The sequence below is a fragment of the Larus michahellis genome, chromosome 1, assembly GCF_964199755.1.
Source record: "Larus michahellis chromosome 1, bLarMic1.1, whole genome shotgun sequence".
NCBI classification, from domain to species: Eukaryota; Metazoa; Chordata; class Aves; order Charadriiformes; family Laridae; genus Larus; species Larus michahellis.
This window is the reverse complement of record NC_133896.1, coordinates 87,224,980-87,246,565: the sequence shown is the minus strand read 5'-3', so window position 1 is coordinate 87,246,565 and position 21,586 is coordinate 87,224,980. Positions and strand designations below refer to the sequence as shown.

Here is a 21,586-nt window from a genome sequence, read left to right as displayed (position 1 = left end):
AGCAGTTTGTGATTAACTTTCTGGTTGTTTTACATTATGTTGTGGTTTGGGGGTTTCTTACTTTAAATTGATTCCCAGGCTGTGATCACGATTTTATCTTACAAAAACTGCACTAATACTACTGAGGTGTGCCTCTGTGCTAAACTGGTTGAAAGGAATAATGTGAATTTCGAATGGAAAAGGGAGACCTGCCTCTTGTCACTATTGCTCAGAGGAATGTTTGTAGAAGTATGATTTGGGTCACTTTCGGTTGCAGATCTCGCCTTGTACAGGAAGAGTTATTATATGATGGGCTTATAACGTAATCCTTCTGAGACATGAGGTTTTTTTAATTATTTGTGCGTATATGCGTACAAGTCCTCCAATAATTTAGATCAGCTTCTACTCTCACCTTCTAATTTGATTATTCAGTGCTCATTGCAAAATGTTCTGGTTTTACTGGTAGAGAGGATAGAAAATGTAAATGTTTAAGTCTCAAATTCCATAAGGCAAGTAAAAAGAAATGGGAGTCGTACTATTAAAAAAAAAAAACCTGGGCTTTAGGCTGTTCTTGGTGACTCTGATGCCTGTGGGCTTGGCAGTGCTGGCAATGCAGACTCTGAGTTCTACGCCAAGGTTTTTTCCAACATAATACTTGCTGACCTACATTCATGGGTGTTTCTTAATCTTTCTGTTAAAATGACACACCCATTAATTTGCTAAAGTCTTGTGGTGCAAGTTGCGAGATGAAAGATAAAAGAAATTCTGGCCTCAGAAAATATTTTCCTCAAATAAGGTGGAAATATTAATTGAAATGATTAAGGTTGGAATGTGTTAGTTCTGTAACATGTTCATCTAGTAGTAAAATGTATAGAGTTTATTTCATTGTACAACGATTCAGAAATGCTTTTCCCATTATAATCAAAAGGTAAACTATCTGAGAAATTGCTGGATTAGCTTAGAAGCAGACATTTGTGTTACCTTCCTTTTAATATCTGTTCAGCCTTTCTACTGATGTACGGGATCATGCTTTCACTTTGAGAAAATTGTTTAGAAAGAGAAGTTGTCTAACTGCTTTTTAGGCCTCAGTTTAGACCAGCATTTAAAACTATGAGTAGCTCTTCAGAAGTCAAGGGGACTTTAAGTGTATCTTAAGGGTGAGCTAGAAATGTGTCTCTTCTCATACCATAGCAATAGATCTGATGCTCAATGTTGTTGTGGCACAAGAGATGGAAGATGTAACAGCAAGATGAGCTATTAGTAATCTTTCTGGAAAGAGCAAGTGACAGGTTGAATGGATATTGTGATACACACTTAAAGTCATGGGGGGGTTCTATTTCATTGTGTGTTTTTGGGTTTGGGGGTTTTTTTGGTTTTCCTGTTTTATATTTTGTACCATTTGTCTTGAGCAATAGATACATGTTGAATTTTTCAATTTCAAATTTATGTTATTTGCGAAGACAGTATATAGGCATTTTTAAGGTTAAGAAAATTTCCTGAATTTAAAAGAAATATTAATTCAGTACTTTTTAGTTACTTGTATTAAGTTATGGGATAAAAAAAGAAAAAAATCACGTTTGTATCAAATTGAGAAACATTTGAAAAAATCAAAGTCAAAAATGGAATACGGGAAAATCCAAAAGAGCTTGTTTTTTTCCTGTTTTGTGTGGTGCATATTTATTGAATGCTCAAGAATCATTATCACCCTTCTAGTTCTTGTTATCAGGGTTGCTTTGGTAAGGCTTTTTGTTTGTTGACATTGTATGTCTCATCATAATTAGCAGGGTACACCCTGTATGTTGTGTGTGTTTGCATTGTTAATATAAATATTATTTTTCAAACATTTATGTCCAAATTATTAGTTCACTTAATGACTATTAACTCATGATTATTTTGTAGAATAAGCTCATTTTAATGTGGATTTAGTATAGAAATGGTATCAACCTTGATAGTATAGTATTTATGAAGTGTTCCTTTTTCTTTTAGACACCCTTTCACCAGCATCCAGTCCTTCATCCATTAATTTTGCCACAGCTCCAGGTAGCATAGATGAATCACCCAGTGGAGCATTAAACATTGAATGTAGAATTTGTGGGGATAAAGCCTCAGGCTACCATTACGGAGTACATGCTTGTGAAGGTTGTAAGGTACAGTTGTAATTTTCTTTTTAAGAACCTAAATCATGTTGCTTTATTTACAGGGTTATATGAAGATAAACATTTGTTACATAATTGTAATGGCTAGAATTATATTAATTAAACATTTATTTAAATAATAAACCGATCTGTGATCTTTTTTCTGAAATAAATTGTTCAGGTAGCATAACTGGATACCATAACTCAATACCAGACCTTCATCAAGCAGGGGCAATTAGCAATGATAATTTTAATGCTGCTTTTCTGGATATAGTTAGTTAAACACTAAAACAACTTAAAACACTAAACTGTGACTAAAAGTCAAAGCCTACTTGCTCCACTAGTGTTTTATTTGTGTTGGGAGTATGGCTGTGAGAAGCACGTGAGTTTGCTACGTTTCCATTGTACCAGTAACAAATCCTGAATTTCTCATCTCCACCACATTCTGCCTGAATCACTTAGTATTGCACCTCTTGTAGTTTTGGGGCCAGTGCACGTCTCTGGGGCAAATTAATGTTATCATTCATGTATAATTTTTGGGATGCTATGGCCCAGGAATTAGAAGATTCTTTCCTTTTTCCTCCTAATGTTTTAGTTTTCCTTTTTTTTTATTTTTTTTTTCCTAAATGATAATGTAAGGTGAGAGAAATAATTGTGTATGTGTACATTTTTCTCTCATACTCAATGTCAGAAGATGATAACTCAAATATAAATCTTACAGAGTAATGCTAGAATGTCTATTAGAGATGGGGAGCCAGTTCGTAGTCCAATGTGTCCCACAGTCTAAATGACATGTTATTATGTTGCATGAAGGAAAATGTTGCAATGTCTCTAAAAAATGTTGCTAACCCTATGATTTCGTAGTATGATACAGCATTACATTGCAGTATCAAGACATCACGGTAAGATCTGTTGTTACAGGCTTTTCTGTAATGCTAATTTTTGTGTCTTTGGCTTTTTCTATACACTGTGCTGTATTTTCATACCCCTCACATCTGCTGCATGAAGAAAAGATGTGTTAAATCTGTGTGTTTGTGTGACTTACGCATATGAAAGATGAAAGTTGTTTCTGAGGAAGGACGCTGAGAGAACGCATACAAAAGCAGTGTGTGACTGTTTTACTTAATCCTTAAGAGCAAATCTACTCAGGTACTCTGGACTCTTGGTCTTCTCCCAAGAAAGAGGACTGAGAGCTACTCCCTCCTTTCATGTTTCCTATTCTGTATGTGCTTTCATGCACACGACTTCACTGGGTAGTGCAGGAGATTCTTACCTTTAGACAGGTTATACTTTGCATAGTGTTTTGGTAGTGACATCAATAAACAATAAAAGAAAAAAAAACCCTATATGATTGAAGTTTAGTAATCAACATTCTTTAACGTTACATACTGTTTTCTCAACCTTTTTATAGGGTTTTTTTAGAAGAACAATTCGATTAAAACTCATCTATGATAAATGTGATCGCAACTGCAAAATTCAGAAAAAAAATCGTAATAAGTGCCAATACTGTCGTTTCCAAAAGTGCCTTTCGGTTGGAATGTCACATAATGGTAGGTAAGAGTGCCCTTAATAATTTGCTTGTTCCTGCCCAGGGTCTGCTTCTAGAAGCAGGCATTTGGATAGCTTTTTAACTTGCACATAGGAGTTAAACCTCAGATTCTTACAGTATAGATTGTGGCGGGGGGACACCAGTTTATCTAACGAGTAGTTAATGTAATTGATACGCAGCTGCCAAATGTACTTTTATGAGCTTTACACAACTGTGCTGGATGTCTGTTTGTCCATATGAATGTTCATTTAGTTGCTTTCTTCACCCAGAACTTTGGCACCATTAGTCCCATTGAAACAAGTTTCAATACTGGAAGAATTCTGATGAAGGGCATTGTAAAGGAGTAGGAGGAGAACAACTAGCTTATTGTGGGGAAAGTGACGTAGGACAGAAATCTGTAGGAAACCAGACTTCATTATTTTTCAGGTTACAGTGCAACAGCTCTTGTGCAGATGGTTCAGGGAGTGTGGGGGGAGGGCAAACATCTGTGCTGACTGTGGAACAGGAATCTAGTAGGTTGCTTGTTAAACAGAATGGTAAAAATTCAGAGCATTTAGATATCCACTTTAAAAATTATGTTATTGTTTATATTAATGATTTAAGATAAGGCTGGTACACCTGTGGCTTACAGGCCAATTTCAACCCACAGGGCAGTTTTATGCATAGTATGTAGCTTGCTAAGAAACTTTGGTAAAGAGGGAGAAGCCAAGCCATGAGAAAGCACATTTTGGTTGGCCAGATGACAGCAGTTTGCTTTCCCTGTGTAGGTCTGATGGTGTCAAGGCTGAACTCGGGAGCAGGTGCAATTTGGGAGTCGGTGAAAAGTAGGTGAAAATGCTGGGCTAGGTGAAAAGCTGTGGGTTAGGAGAAGAATTTCCGAAGGAAACTATGCAGACAAGATAGCTTGGGTGGGGACGTGGTTGGGGAAGCTGCCTATGGCATTGTAGTCTAGAGTTCTAGCAAGAGATGTTTGAAGGGTTGACTTTCTGGTTCTGGGGAAGTCTGGCTCCCTTGTGGCGAGCCTTGGCTGAGATTAAGGTCCATTGCGAGACAGTTGATAGTCTCTGCAAGAATGGTGATAAACTTCATGAAGCAGCAGACTTAGGAAGAGTGTGCCAGCCAACAAAGTAACATCTCAGGAGCGGGAGTTGAGCAGGAAGCTATGCTGGTTGGCAGGAATTAACATTCAGTTGAAGCTGTTTCTTCTTACTAAAACACTGTGGTCACCTGTGCTCAAGCTGAAAGGAGTAGCAGTTTTACTGCAGCAAACACATGGGAGGCAGTGGGGGAAGGAGATGGCTGCTAACTTGCAGGCAATAACTTCTCAGGAAAAGAGCTAGAACTAGATTTACAGCCATAACCTTAAAACTGTAAGTTTTGGTTTAGAGCAAATATTCTTCCACTTTTCCAATAGACCCATGGCCAGATTCTGAACAGGCGTTCCATCTTGGACTTCCGCTGAAGTCCAAAAGTGTATTTCATGTCATGTCTAGAGTGACCTCCTTATGTCATGAGACACCTCCTTATGTCATAAGAAAATTCCTTCCGCATGTTGAAGGGCTAATTCTGCACATGCTCTGAATTGCTCAGTCTAAGCAGTGAGATTCTGTCCTCTCACTGGAGGTGAGAGGACATCGCTGAAATGCGGTAAGAGTAACCAGCTGTATTAGCAACCTTAAAAGCTTGCACAGCATCAGAGCGTAAAGGCCCTTTTAAAATGGGACTGGTTTCGTTTTAAACTGAAGCTAAGAAGCATGTGGACATGCCTATTTTATTGCTAAATGGCAGGACAACTTGCCCAAGAACTGGGAGACCTCCATACCTAGTGGTGTTTCAAACTCGTGTCTCCTGCCTCTCCAAAGAATATCCTAATGACTAGACTGGATACTCAAACTCTGTTCTCATCCTCTCCAGTCTCGAAGGTCTAATTTATTGAAAAAAAGACACATAAAATGCTGGGTCTAGGAGGAGGTTTTGTTGACTTTGAGCATAAATCCAGGTCTCTGTGCTGTTTTGTTCTCCCTAGACAGTACAGATAATGTTGAACTGAACATTCAGTGCTTAGAGAACTAAATGCCCCAGCAGGTTCAGAATCAGCAATGGGATTTGGGCCCAACTCTGTTGCAGTGTTTCCTGCAGAGTAACTCCCCAGGCAGCTCTCCAGCCAGCGTGTGTGTTCTCTGCCAAGCTCCTGACATGAGTTTACTCATTTTTTTTAGAATTCCCAAGGTGGACTTTGAGTTTCATGTTGGGAGTTGTAGAACATAATAAGATGAGAACAGAATACAGCTACTTAGGTAACGTAGAAGGAAAAAGGCATGCATTCTAGCTCACTGCAGATACCAGTTTGTGTTCTGAAACATCTGATTACCTTCAGTTTAGCATATTGGCATATAATTAGTCACTGATTATGTTGGAAAGGATGAGATTTTTTCACTCTTGAATTTATCATAATAAAGATACTACCTCTACCTCAGTTTTTCTAGTCAGAAAGTCTTACTTATCTAATTGGCAACAGTAAAAGGCATAGGTTTTTATTTAACTTACATTTGTTTTACAATTATATCTTCCCATCAGCAATACGTTTTGGACGAATGCCAAGGTCTGAGAAAGCCAAGTTGAAAGCAGAAATTCTAACAGGTGAAAATTATGTCGAAGATTCAGAAATGGCAGATCTTAAATCACTTGCCAAAAGAATTCATGATGCTTACCTGAAAAACTTCAATATGAACAAGGTTAAAGCCAGAATCATCCTTGCAGGGAAAACTAATAACAATCCAGTAAGTACTTTTGCTATAACTTTAAAGTAAATCTGACACGTACATAAGGTGATTATAATAATTTGTTAAACTCTTAAGCAAATCTGTTAGAAAATAAATATCATGCTAATATAGGCATGAAATATGCAAAAACAATACCTGTAGTAAATATGGTTTCTTCTAGTCACTATCAGAATAATAGGAAGCTTTAGGAAAATCATGTGATTAACTTGTAAATGGAAGCTTATAACCTTATATTATAGTACACACAAGGGAAAGAAAATTAGTTCTTAAGAAAAAAAAAAAGTGATATCTGAATGTAAATACTTCTTGGTAGGAGTGGGGAAAATGGTTCAAAATTAATTTCCTATTATGAAAGTGAAAAAAAAAAAAGTTACAATGGGGTTTTTTGCCACAAGCTCCAGGATAAATACTGTTCCTTTCTATGGTGTACAGGAGCTCTGTATGACTTTTGTTTTAATCACAACAATATTCATGGCAGAGGGGGAAAGAACAATTGAGTTTGTAATTCTTTGTTTACAGTTCTGGCCATTTCCTCACCCAGCCTTTGTGGTCTTTACTGTATGGCTACTTTGAAAGGGAGAAGCAAGCAAGGTTGTGAGGACACATGTGCTGTAGAGGTCACTTTTCTTTCAGGATAACTTAGTGAAGGTCTTACACCAAATAGTGAATGTTCTCTAAGAATTTTTACTTACGGTACTTAGGTCATACTAGTTAATATGTATTGTGTAATATTTCCTAGTTGCACAACATCTTTGAGATTTAACTCTGAGCCATACTGTTTTGAGAATTGGGAACAATTTTCCTAAAAATGATTGAGTATGGTAAGAAAAACATCATTAGACAATGAAAAGCTGGGCTGTCTAATGCTGTCAGCTGCTTTTTGCTTTGTAGTACATGAGATAGTATAACCATTATAAGGACTGACTTATTTCACTTTATGCATATTTTTTTAAATTCTGTTGTGACTTATGTTAATTATATGTAGAAGATAAAACTGTTGGTAAAATAAGATACTTAATATCAGTAAAAATTTGCAGGGAAGAGTTTTTATATATGCCATAATAAAAACCATATAACGATGGGGATAAGTGTTATAAAAACTGTAAAGCAAGCTGTCTTCTGAATTTTGGAATTTGGGCTATTATAGTCTAGTCTAGCCAAGCATACAGGCTTCTACATTAAAAGAGAAGCATATGAATAATCCCAGTCTCTTTCACTGGATTAAAGAGATGCTTCAAATTAAGCACAGGCTTAAGCATTTTTAGGGGTACAAGCTGACATAAGCCTACAGTAAATACCATGTTTTAACACCTTACCAAGTAGGTATCTGCATAAAGTCCTTTCAAGCTTGTTACCGCATGTCAAAATCATAAGTTATAATATATATTGGACATGTGAGGATTCTAGATCACTGCATCCTAATTTTTGTGTTCACATTTATGTGATCAAGGCTCTCAGATTACAGCCATCCAATTGACAGAGCAGTAGTGGCTTGCACATCTCGGTGAATTTACAAGTAAAAATTAAGGAGGAATTAGACCTAGTGTATGATAAACAGGCTGCTTCCTCATTCTTCAAAATGCAGGAAAGAAAAGAGGATTTTTAATCTATTTCCTCATCTCTTGGGAAAATGGACATTTTAATTTTCTTTTGACTTTTTAACAGAAAAAAAATGAGGTAATGTTGTTGGTAATCCACCTGTTCCTGAACAATGCATTAACAGCTGATTTCAGTGAATCCTAATTCTTGGCACCACTCTAACTCATTTCTACATGAACTAGCATTTTTTGTGGTGACAAGGTATCATTTTTAAATTTAAATGGTCCTTGGCCATGCTTGTTTTCTGCATAGTGAAATGACGATAAATTCCAGAAAGATTACAAGACAGCCTACTTCTTTTAAGGGGTTTAGAAATGTGGTGGGTCTATTGCTTTGCCATTTTCCGCTCATATCGACGTGCACGTAGGAAGTTCTGTTCGGTATAACTCTACGTACTGAAGTGAGATGGGATGTCTAGTTGCCATAAACATTTAAAAAGTGGAAAACTGTGGGGAAACGAGCATGTCCGACAGTTTTCTAAGTGAAATGAGAGAACTGTATGAGTTTCTAACAGAACACCAAGTGTTCCTCATCATATATAATCTGAGATGAGCAAAACAGCACAGGCAAGCTGCTTTGCTTAGCATTTATGGAACTAGATTTATACAGCAAGGTCAATTGCCATGACTTTGATAGGCTGGGAAGCATTGGGCTTTGTTGTTTTCCTTTAGTGAATTTTCCTCTGTTTTGATTACTGCTCTTCAGATATGTATCAAATTATTTTTAAGTTCTGACTGTTCTTAAGAAAGTCTGAGTGCTTTTTTTATATGATGTTTTAAGACACTGTCTCGTCACGCTGTAATGCATGTACCTTTTTAAATTAAGCGGGTTATGGAAAAGACCATGATCAAGACTGAATTTTATGTTGTCTGAGGTTCTAGTGGGATTCTGGGTTTAGAGATGACTTAACATTAACTGTAGCTAGAAAGATCAGCTGAATTTCTCAGGTAGATCAGCTGGGACACAGTCTGTGAAAATCTGATAGTAAAACACAAGAGTAGTACAGGGTTCACATTCTTGTGCAAATCTGCTGTCCTATATTTAAATGACTGTCTGTATTCCCCCTAGGATACTTCAGGAAAGCTTCATGATGTGCATCAAGTGTAGTTAGTTTAGGAATCGATAGGAGTGTAGGCAGAATAACCTGGACTTCTGGAGAAGGTAATACAAGTCTTTTGTGAACCTTCTGGGACTTGCTTGGAGATGGATATATGCATACTGAGCACAGTGCTTCTGGATCTTCGCTATAACTACTACATAAAACTGGATTAAAGATATGTCATACATATTTAGATTTTACTACTGTTGTTTGTAAAGCAGGCTTGTTCTTAGAAATTGCTGTTTGTAGTTCTGTAATACGTGGTTTCTCTTTATGCAGACATATGAGAGAACTCAAGGTGTATTGATAGTTGAAGACTGTTTAGCGTGAAAGTTAAAGTTTATCAAAATTCCTGTTGTTTAGGAAACCAATGATTAACATCCATTATTTTGTAACTGAATTAGTATTTTTTCTCTGTAGCCATTTGTTATACATGATATGGATACCTTGTGTATGGCAGAGAAGACCCTCGTGGCAAAATTGGTAGCCAATGGAATTCAGAACAAGGAAGCGGAAGTTCGAATCTTCCACTGCTGCCAGTGTACGTCTGTAGAGACTGTCACAGAACTTACTGAATTTGCCAAATCTATCCCTGGCTTCTCCAGTCTTGACTTGAATGATCAAGTGACGCTGTTAAAATATGGAGTTCATGAAGCCATATTTGCCATGTTAGCATCCGTGATGAACAAGGATGGGATGCTGGTAGCCTATGGAAATGGTTTTATAACCCGGGAGTTCCTGAAAAGCCTGAGAAAGCCATTCTGTGATATAATGGAGCCAAAATTTGATTTTGCAATGAAATTTAATGCACTAGAATTGGATGACAGTGATATATCCCTTTTTGTTGCTGCCATCATTTGCTGTGGAGGTAAGCATTATATATTTGTTCTTTAAAGTAATAAATTTTAAAATTTTCTTCATGTGAATAAATAATTTTAATGAAAAAAGCTTATATACTTCTTGACGATTCAATTCTACCACCAACAATGTCATATTCCCTTTTAGTATGTTTCATGGAAGATACTGTGTATCTGTTAACTGCCTTGATCCTGTGTTTTCCTTTGCAGAATTGTGGACCTGCTTGGAATTACTGTTTACCCTCGCTTAGAGAGGGTTCTGGTTACTCTCTGTTTTTAAAAGAAGAGTGTCGGTGGTTGTTTTGTTTGGGGTTTGGAGGATTATTTCTTTTTATGTGTAAGGCTGGGTTGGAGGCAGTATTTGTATCTGTGTGATGAGACTGGAGGCAGGTGCAGATTATAGCTTTGCTCGTCGTTGACACTTGCTGATTGCATCATGTAATGAGTTCTGCACAAGTGCAAAACTCTGATGCACTTCCTGTGTTCTGATTTCAATATCACAGGCTGTTTTAAACAAACAGCTTACTTAGCTAATTAAAAAAAAAAAATTAGCTGATGGTCTTTTTTTAAAATTATTTCATGGTGTCTAAGAATATGGGGTTTGGAATTATGTGGGTTTTTTTAAAATGCCTTTGTTTGAACTCTTTGTAAGTGAAGGAACACAAATGTAGTAATAATTTATAATCCTCCAGAAAGTAAGGACGTTCATATTTAAGGTTAAATTCAAAACTATCCATAAGCATTTTGAGAAAGGGAAATAAAAGATCAAGAAAGTTCCAACAACTGCTCCCTCCTTCTTTTTTTTGCTTTCTGCCAAACTCTGAGGATGTTTCACTTCTTGTAACTCCTGAGGATGGAACATAGGAAGAGAGACACAATCTGTAGCCTTTCAAAAGCTTCAGGTGCTAGTTTAGACAGCAAGTTCCCATCAAATCTTGAATTACTTTTGCACAATACATTGGTTTTTTGACATTTTCAAATGTCACAAGAGTTCTTTGCAGGCAAAATGTTTTGGGGTTGGGTTGGGTTTTTTTTCCCCCTCTATTCTTCTCCTTGGAACTAGCTTAAAGTTTCAAGAAGCATGTTTAGTCTGTTGTCCCAGACTTCTTACAGAGAAAGTTTGATTTGGAAAGTGAAGGTATTACAGGACTGTAAGTAGTTGAAAATGAGATCATATACTAGAAAGAGTAAAACGTCCCTAATAGGTGTTTCTCTACATCCTGTCGATAACTTGTGCTATGGCAATATACATATGGGAACCTAGAGTGAAAGCCTGTTGTTTATGTCTTGCTGTATTGCTACCAAACTTCAGGAGCCCTCTAGAAATAGCCACATGCTTTTTTCCCAATCCTTACTGTTTGGATTCTGTTATCAGGACATACAGAATATAGCACTGGATTCCTAGGCTGGATGCTTATGCTAGTTTTGGGGGTGGGGGTTTTTTACTTTTGTAGCATGGGTTGCATGCTACAAAGTAGTAGTATGAAATGTCTCCTCAAATAACAGCGGGCATTGACAAAACTTTGGCTAGAGGGATAAGGAAGGCTACTATTTTTTTCTTCTTCTTTTTTTTTTTTAAAGATTCATTTTGAGCCTCAACGTATAACATAAATATACACTGGAGCCTACAACACAGAATCTATAGTAGCCTACTTCAAAGAATAATTATAAAATTATGATGTTTATTCTTTTGTTTGTTTTGAGAACAGATCGTCCTGGTCTTGTAAACATAGGATACATTGAAAAAATGCAGGAGAGCATTGTGCATGTACTGAAACTTCACTTGCAAACCAACCATCCTGATGATATCTTCCTCTTCCCGAAACTTCTCCAAAAAATGGCTGACCTCCGACAACTTGTCACAGAGCACGCCCAACTGGTTCAGATAATTAAGAAGACTGAATCTGATGCACATTTACACCCTTTACTACAGGAAATCTACAGGGATATGTATTAAGGATTTTTAGTATTTTTTTCCACAATATTTAAAGACAAGAGCAATACTAATAACAGATGGGAGCAAAACTACTTGCACAGTTATCTGCTGTTCACTCAGCCAGGAGCATGAAAAATCTAAAAACTGGGTAACTGGAGTGTTACACTTCTTTTGGTTTGGGATCTTTTGTCGTCTTTTGAAAGAGTTCTGCAGAAAAATGCTGATCGTAGTGCTCATGAAGTGTCTTACAATGGTTCTTTTATTGGGGAATTTGCAGATTGGTAAGGAGTACATATTTGTGTAATAAATCAGAATGTTAAGTAACAGAAATGAACAAAATTGTATTTCCTCTTGGCATAGTCAGTTTAGAATTAATGTAACAGATTCAGCAGATTCTCTCCAGGTATATGCACGATCATAAAGATTATGCACTTTTGGCTAACGGTAATTTCTGAGAACCAACTAACACTTTTTCTTAAAGCAGTCAGTTTAGGTGTATCAAATGGTTGGATATTACTGTACATACACTTCTAAAAAATTTGAAAGACCTTTGATCCGCTGCTGCTTTAATTCCATGAATTGCAGTACAGCTTCGTAGAGTATTACATTGGTGTACCTGAGGATTAGCGTGTTTAAAAGATGGTTCTTTTATGAAATGAAATAAAATCTGAAGAGTTATCTAAAATACAGCAGAGATGCTCCATTCAGGTGTTTCTTGAAGAGTAAATGTGCTATAACGATGGAACCCTTTTTTCAAAAGTGCTTTGAGGAAATACGACAATGAGGAAAAAATGTATCATACCATGTGTTTTTTGGAGAAGTTGTAATAGCTCAAGATGCAGTTTTGCCTTAAAAGTACTATTTTGAATTAGCAAGAGCATTGGAGAGACTGAAAAATCTGATCCTAGCCCAGAAAAAAGAATTTCAACTGCACAGCATTCTAGCGCAGTGAGAGCTTATTCTGAAGAAATGATTGTATAGGAAAGGCACCTTCTTCCTTGACAAGTATCTTGGCGGTATAGAGTTGTTTGGACCTGTTTACTTTTCTGACGAATACACTGTTTCATTTTTTCCAGTTACCCATTGGGATATATTTCTTTCTATTCCTTTTTAGGCCTTCTCCACAGAAATATTAGCTAGATTATTTCACCAAATTTTGTCGTTGTCCACACAGCCATAGTGGATAAGGTGACAGTATTACCAAGAACAGCATTTGTAGGTGTCCGTTGTGTAATATTATGAAAGAGAGCACAGTTGAAAGTTTATCGTGTTCCTGAGAGCAAGCTCTGATTTTACAGTAGTACTTACTACTGATGCAAAATAAGCCATAACAAAACTGGTTGACTTTGCCATTTTACAGGATCTTTTATCAGAGTACTACACAGACGTGCTAGTTGCATGCAAAACTTTGTGCTGTTTCTTTCTTTTCGATTGTGTTTTTTTTTTTTTTTTAATATGGTAAATTCACGTTATTATTTCCTTATTTTACTATTTGTTTCATAACGCACAGATCTCAGGAGCCAATCTTAGCATTTTCACAATAGTTAAGCTTTCGGTGGCACAGGAGGACACTTTGTACTTGTTTTGTTGCAGCACGTTTGAAGACTTCAGAATCTTAAACCTTCACTGCAAGAATTCAGTAAGATCGATAAAGTGAGAACATCACACTGTGATTCTTATTTTAGTCACAACGTTTGTTTCTTTACTGGCCCGCTGGCGTGGCTAGACAGCGGAGAAATTACAGGTTTAAAAGCAATTTGGTATTTATCCAGGCGAGGGTCATTAGCAGAGGTTTTAGTGTCGGATATATTTAGTGTAAGATATTGAAGCACGGGCCTCACATTTGGTGACCAGCTGAGGCAGGATAGAAACAATAAATGCATGTGCACAAAGCTCGCTCCCCTTCCCTGTCACCAGTCAGCAACAGGAAGAATAGGCCACACATTGCAGCCACTTCTAACACTTCATTAAGAGATTATTGGCCTCACCAGGAAACAGCAGATGAGAAATAGGTTGTCTTTCGTGTCTTACAGCACTACCTAGTATGCCCCCAGACACAACATGAGGATTTTTAGCAAGGACGCTGCTTTCTTCTTCAAGTCAGCCATGTTTCACGAAGGAACTGCATAAGACATTTAGCGTTGAAATAATTGATAGGCTCACTCCAAAAAATTTGTCAAAATATCAGCCATTCTGTGATGGCATACTGAAACGCTAATAGCCAACTGTTTGATCTTCTAAAAGTTGCTTTCTCATTTGGTTCCGCCCCCCCCCCCCCCCCCCAATCTCAGATTTATGCAAAGGGCAAATTTCAGAGTTGTGTTCCATAGTTTGGATGTACTGAAGTTTCTCAGGACAATCAGGCACAGTCAGTGTGGACAAAAAAGTATTTTTCCTGTTCTTGTTCTCAAAAGTGGTTAAAACACTTTACTGAAACTTTAAAAAAAGACCATGGAAAATCTAATGAAAAATACTTAAATTCTCGGCAAAACTGTAAAGAAATGAAAACAGCATTAATCAGTGGAAGGCATCATGTTTAGCTATATTAGCAGCTGCTTTTAACAGATTCCTATTATCAACTTTAGGAAAGTGTGGAATTTGCATTTTTCCTGTTCCCGATCCATTTTGTTTCGTTATTTGAAAACCCGCATTTTTTTTTACTAGTTCCTTAGACATGAAGGTTTTGATTTCTGTTTTAAATTAAATTGCGGACCTTTAATGAGGGAAAAAAAAAAATAAATGGAAAGAACGCATCTCTGAATTACAGAAATAGGAACAAGATGTTAACATAGCCTAAAATTCTGGATCGATTCCACTGCTGCACCGTACACGTGCCCACAGTCTCGTCAAAGAATGACACAGGGCAGAGAACTCACTTCCGGAGTGCTAATGGGCAAAAGACGTTTTTAATTTCTACAGTACGCTTTTAGCGAAGTACTTCAGCTACTTCAGTAGATGACTACAGCAGGCTTTTGCCGATTAGATTTCAAAATGACTCAGTTTGTGTTAGGGGTTTGGTCTTTTTTAAGTTTGCAATCTGAACTAGTTTGAGAAATATTACTGAGGAGCCTTCAGCATCTCCACCTTGTACAGATCATCTAATATTTTAAAATACCCCTTCCATGGAGGGAAATAAAGTGATCAGATTTTAGGATTAAAAAAATCATTAAATATGTACTGGCTTGTCAGGTATAGTTTTGAACTGATTCTTGTCAACATAACTTATTTTACTATCATAGTGCTGAATAACTTTGGTTGGCAACCAGGTACCCACAAACAGCTTAAGACAAGAGACAACAGAGGGATAGAGAAAACTCCTAGGAAACACCGGTATGACTTAAATTTTCAACAAACCTGCAGCTTACTTATTTTTGAGGGTTGTTTGGGGCTTTTTAATTTATTTATTGGGGTGCCCTAGGTACTTTGATAAAGGAGAAGAATGGAGGAAAAAAAAAAAAGGAAGGTTTTGTGTCAAACATTAGGGAAAACTGATGTTCACTTTTATCTCCTTCTTAAATATTTTCTTTAAAGGTGTACTGTCTTCAGTGTAACAGCACACAATTGCCATTTTAAAAAAATCAGTTACTTTTTAACCTTTTTAAATTTCAGAGTCCCACTTTTATTCGAAACACAAACTGACAGACAATACATAGGAATGTCTTTCACTTACAGAAATTGAATCTTTCTTTGCGTTTAAAGAAATCTTTTTTTTAATTTAACTGCCATTTCCATGTGCCCTTGTGCATTGGTTCTAGCCAGCTGCTAGAAAGCCAAAGTGTTGCCAAAGAGCGTATTTTTGCATTATTTCTGGCCCGCACAGATTTAGGAAATACCAGCAGTTGCACTAAGTCTGTTCTCATGAGAGAGCTAGCACAAGTTTGCAAATCAAAGAGCTTATAATAAGCATCTAAACATTTGTTTGTTTATTCAAACTGCTAAAACTTGGGGAGATTTATTCATCACGAGAGCTGGGTCACATACTGTTAAATTTGAATTTCCTCCCGATGTCTAACGGAAAGCCAGGACGACTCCTGCACCATCTCAGACAAAGCAGTGGGAGAAGATTACCCTGTAGCTGCCTGTACTGTGTCTGAAGAGAAACAATTTCAGCTCTGTCTCTCCGTAAAAGCATCCCCGTTAACTTAGTTGAAAATCTGCAACTGCATTTAACAAATGCATCTGCAGCTCTTGGGATATTGCTCGAGCATAAGGTCTTACAAATGACGGTCCTTCCCTGAAAACCTTAATCTTTTAGGAAATGTTGAAATGTAAGGTGTAGTGTGGTATCTGGTGCTCGCTCCTCTCTCAAGTGCTTTCTTGATAATCAGTTGCATATAATTTTTTTTATCTGGGTGTAATCAGCTTTATTATCCTTCTTTTACTAGAGATTTAAATTATATGGGGGTTTGATCTAAGATTATGGATATTGTTATGTATTGTGGGATTATTTTTTTTTTAATTTAATGTAATACCATTTCTTCATGTTTCAATTTGTAAAATACAAGAATATAATTGCAAGGTATACGCTTTCACTAAATTATATTACAGAGGTGCTTTAAGAAAAATATGTAAATTATTTAATTTAAATATTTGTTTCATACTTTATCTTGTGAACCCTTTTGTACAGTGTGGAAAGATTTACTTTTATGGGGTAAGGATGATGGGCCTGAAGTCAAAGACAAACTGCTATTTATTCCTGTCTGGCCTTTATTATTGTATCATTTGTGAAGAAGTATCACAAATTCTGCAACTTCTCAGTGTTTGGTATTGACAATTGTAACACAATTTTAAAATATATTTTCACAGAGAACATAGACTTCCTTTTATTTCATTTTAATAAAAGTAAGTCTAGGTGAGGAAGAGCTGTAATCCCAAAATCAAGTTAATATTTCTAACGTTTTAACTCAAATTCTCCCAACATGAAAGATGGTTTATAGAACTAAGTAAGTTCTTCTTTGCTTTACAGCATGGTAGTTAGGTTTTCCTTAAAAGTCTGAACAGAGAGCTAAAAAGAGATACATTCTCGTGGTACTCTGATATTTCCTGAGGAACTGACTTGTGGCTTCCTAGGAATAACAATGTGTATTCAGGATTATTTCCCGCTGCCTGCACTGAGGTTAATCTGCAGTTTTTAAAGATTTATTTTAAAATATATAATTTGGCAGTGCAAAACAAAATGTTGAAATGCCATTACTGCCTTTTCTGTAGGAGTGTTCCCTTTATGATTTTAAGTAGAGATGAATTCGGAATCTGTTCATAGGGATTCTGCGTCCTTTGATTCAGGTGTGACAATCTGTGCCTACAGCATTCCTGCTAACGAATCTTGATGTAGGAACTAAGGTGAATTGCCTTTTTAAAAGTGTACCTTTTATTTTGCTGCAGTCAAAACATAGCATCTAGTACAAGTGTGGTACATTACAAATGTTCCAGCAGTGATTTATACTTGCCTCACTTTATTTGTGATAAAATTTTAGTTCCCCAAATTGCTGCAAATTGAAATTTTCACTTGATCGGTGTCACCATACAGGTATACTGTCTACTAAGATGTTTGTGTCATATTTGTAAAACCTCTGGTAACCTACAGCTACCTTTTTTCTCAATTTCATAGGCAGCAATGAAAGATCCCTGTGAGAGGTACTAGCAGATATGCCACTTTACACTGTAAACATGTGATACAAATTCATTGTTAACTAAACCCAACCCAGGGCAAGGGTATTTCCTCTTTTGTGTTCTCTAATGTGCTTACAGATTTTTTTTTTTAAAGTATTTTTCGGCTTCTGAAGCTGTTTCGGGTGTTGGTTTGGGTTGTTTGTTTGTTTTTTTTCTTGAACGCCTTTATTGCGTTAGTCAATCTTGTCTGATTCCATTGCAAGGATGTTTCAAAACAGAATTCCTATTGCAAGGACCTCAATTTCAGATGAGTTGCCTCTGCCCAGGGGATAGGCTGCGTGCACGAAAGAGATTAAGCTGATTACAGGCTGGGCCTTAAATAAGGACTGCAAGATGGGGCATAAGGTACTTAAGGTTGGGTTTGAGTATTTTGGTATGTTTTCTCAGGTTGGATACGCAGGTACAGTAATCCCTACTGGGGAGAAGACACCAGCCTTATGATCAATGCAAGAAGTTTCATGGCATTCTTTACACCTGAAAGAAAAAAATAATGGTGGTATGGGAAAAATCCTGACCAACCGAAATATTGGCAACGTGCAAGTACTGCATTCTGCTCCTACTGTGTAGGAGTGCAGTATAATCATTCGGAATCTGTTTGTGACGTGCACCAGGCACTCAGAAGGTTAGCAAATCTTCTGGTGGATGATTTGTGTGCAAGTGACCACGTAGAGTGCTGTTCGAATCCACCCTTGGTTACCTCTGGTACATTCGGATCCTCCAGGTACATCCTCCAGGCCTTCACGGAGACGCAGAGACACAGCGCCTGTTGCCCTCCTGTTACTAACGGGGCTGTTGGTGGTGCCCTGTGCGTGTGGAGGCAGGTACCCGGGGCGCTCACCAGCAGCGCCCAGTTCAGCAGAGGGTGACTGAGCGGACTCCTGGGGTTGTCCTGCTGGTGGCAATTGGGCAGGTAGCGGGAGGGAGCTGCTCCTGAGCAAAGCGTTCATCCCTCTCCCCTGGGAAATGGATCCCGTGGCATAGGTGGGTATAATAAATTCTTTACTGTGAGGGTGGTGAGGCACTGGAACAAGTTGCCCAGAGGAGCTGTGGATGCCCCATCCCTGGAAGTGTTCAAGGCCAGGCTGGATGGGGCTTTGAGCAGCCTGGTCTAGTGGGAGGTGTCCCTGCCCATGGCAGGGGGGTGGAACTAGATGGTCTTTAAGGTCCCTTCCAACCCGAACCATTCTGTGATTTGATGTGAAGCCACGGCTCCATCTCCGTAGCCAAAAATACTTTCCTCTGGTTTCAGGAGTGGAAGAACATTTATGGCTTTAGTTATTTCTTTAGTAATAACAAATCTAATCCAGGTTTTAATATGACGGATTTTAACAGGAACACCCCTCTTAACTGTTTGACAAAGTCTCTTTTATCAGCTTTTCGGGCGGGCTGCGTTTCATATTGCTCCTGCTATTTCACAGCTTTTACAAACAATCGCTCTGGATTTTCTTTAGGAATGTAACACAACAGTTTTAATTACATCATGATGTTAAAACCCTTTATCACATCTTAAATTGTCTGTTATCTGATATGACACAAAAAAGCACATTTTTGCTAATGTTGCCAAACCCTAACCACTAGAGCTAACAAGTGTTTAATTAAATCAAGATATCAATATTAAAAAGGAAAAACCCACACACAGATCGTTGTTTTTAGTCACCTGTGTTTTTAGGGGTTTTTGGGTACGTTTTACTACAGTAAATACGGAACTTAGAGCAGAGATTTGTTGCAGGGAATAGTCAAACCTAATTCTCATGGAATGCTTGTTTCCTAGTAAAATACCACTAATTCAAGCCAAGTTTCTTTCTGTCAGAACAATGCAAATGTCATTTCCAAGAAAGAATGGAAGCCCCGCTCTCACAGGGGTTTATAAGAAAGACAGTGTCTCTTGCACTTGTGAATGTATAAATTACGTATAGCTAAATATGATGATGCATTCTCAAATGTTACCAGCCTACTGATCTAGGATGAAAAAACTTGAACTAAACATTTTTCTTCTTTTTTTACGTTCTGATTTTTTTTTTTCTGTCTCCTTTAAAAACAAGAGGTTGAATTCATACTGTTTGTATAGAGACTGGTAGGAACCGATGTGCTTTAAAAAGAAAAAAAAAAAAGTCATCCTTTAAGATAGAATGTAAACACAGTTAATTTGAAATACAGTTTTGCCTTAATGGTTTTAAAAAAAAAAAAAAATAAATAAAGTATTTTTAAAAGTGAATTTAATGGCTCGTGCTGATCTTCTGTTTCCCGGAAAGTAATTCACTGTAATGTCGTGGTTTTGAGACAAACGTACTTGTTACCCCTCGGCGCTGGCGGCCTCTCGTAGGTTATGCAGAGCAGCTGCCAAGCCTTAGCCGAGTCCCTCACCCAGTGACCGTGCACGCACGAGTAACTTCGATGTCCCCGAGAGCAGTTCTGTTCTGCGCTCTTGTACAACCACTTACCACCCCAGCCTGGGGCTTGGGCAAACCTTGGCAGGATCAGGACCTGGGAATGCTCCTTCCGCGACCATACCAGGGGCATGAACGGGTGTTTTGTGCTGCTCTACTGTAGTTAAGAACTTAGCCTGATTTGCCTTAATTTGGTATACAGACCCCTGCTTCAGAAAACGCTTAGCTGCTTAACTTTATACCGGGGAGTAATCACGCTGATTTTAGTGGTGAACAAGAGTGGATAAGCAACCTTGGCGGGACTGGTGCCCAGATTTTTTTGGGCTGGCATCAAATAGCTGTTAACAAATTATATTAAGTATGTTTACTGCATAATAAGATGTGTGTATTGCAAGGATCTTTTAAAGACGAAATGGTATTTGAAGCATCTTTAAAGTGCTGATTAACTGTTAGACACACCTTTTAGATTAGGAATGTGTAACATAGGTACATATATATATATATATATATATATGTGCAATGTATGTGTTTCATCAGTTTGTCTGCCGACCCGCTGTCCTGCTGTGTCTACCCATTCTCATTGACATCATGACCAGCTCGAGACATTTATTGAATTCAACAAGCATTGAATGCACTTCGATGTGAAGTGTAGCATACTATACTTTGATGAGCATGGCTTCAGTTAAATCAGTTGGGAGGACGCGTCACAGAGAAATGGTTTCCCTCAAGAACCTGGGGATTTATTAAGCTGGTAAGAGAGTGCTGAAGAAAAATTACAGCAAAGGGTAAAGAGTCGGATTTCTCCCTCAGCTGTGCTCAGAAGCATTGAGGGCCTGATTTTGAGCCACAGACGGCACTCGGGGAACCCGATGAAACCAAACTAGAGGTTCTGTGTGTCTTGAAGAGTAGGCTTCATGGCTGGTAAGTTTGGGGGTGATGGCGTTTGGTGTGCGAAATCACACGTACACCAAAAAATTATGATTCAAAGACTGTAATGCCCGCGTTCAAGGGGAATATGAGAATGTAGAATACCTAAGTTTTAACAGCTGGGCACAGATAATAACCCTTTGTCATTCCAGGAAATACCAAACTGCACGTAGGTCAGCCTTCTTGCCCTAAAGCGCGGACCAGAGATGACAGACCACATCGGACGACCCTGGGCTACTGAACCACTTTGTGTTACTTGCTGAAAGTATGCTTTTCTTCACCTAGACATATGCGTATCCAGGTGACTGTGAAGCACAGGTATCCTTCACTTGGCTTTTTCTGTTGTACTCCAGCTAAATAAATGAGCTGTACTGCGCCAGATTGAAAATCCCGTAGTTACAGATTCTGCTCTCTCAAAATACTGCGTTTGCTCCCCCTCTGGTTCAACTTAACGAGTACTTAAAGGTAGGGTCATTTCTGAGGGTTTTAAGTGATTCTTCCATCACCTCATGATGGCAAAGATAACAATTTATGAATAAACGAGTTAACTTCCTTTTTCTTAAAGGGCACAGAGGAGGTTGAACAGGAGGGAAAACAGCTCAGGGCCATTAGATCCTTCCCAGCGCGTTGCGTGGGTGCATCTCCCAGCCCCAAGACAGGCCTGC

General features: G+C 37.9%; 1 protein-coding gene across 12 annotated transcripts in view; it reads left to right on the top strand.

The window, feature by feature from the left end:
• PPARA (peroxisome proliferator activated receptor alpha) overlaps nt 1-13,149 on the top strand; it is a 37,577-nt gene extending 24,428 nt beyond the window's left edge. For 8 of the 12 annotated variants that reach the window (XM_074590239.1, XM_074590189.1, XM_074590199.1 and 5 more), the window contains 5 exons: nt 1,966-2,126; nt 3,526-3,664; nt 6,241-6,443; nt 9,565-10,012; nt 11,711-13,149. In XM_074590239.1, coding sequence (XP_074446340.1) covers nt 1,966-2,126; nt 3,526-3,664; nt 6,241-6,443; nt 9,565-10,012; nt 11,711-11,958 — 1,199 coding nt within the window. In that variant the 3' untranslated portion in view covers nt 11,959-13,149. Of the gene's footprint in view, nt 1-1,965; nt 2,127-3,525; nt 3,669-6,240; nt 6,444-9,564; nt 10,013-11,710 lie in introns of all 12 variants that reach the window. The other 4 variants (XM_074590269.1, XM_074590288.1, XM_074590260.1 and 1 more) reach the window with 1 other exon arrangement.
• The last annotated feature ends 8,437 nt before the right edge of the window (nt 13,150-21,586 follow it).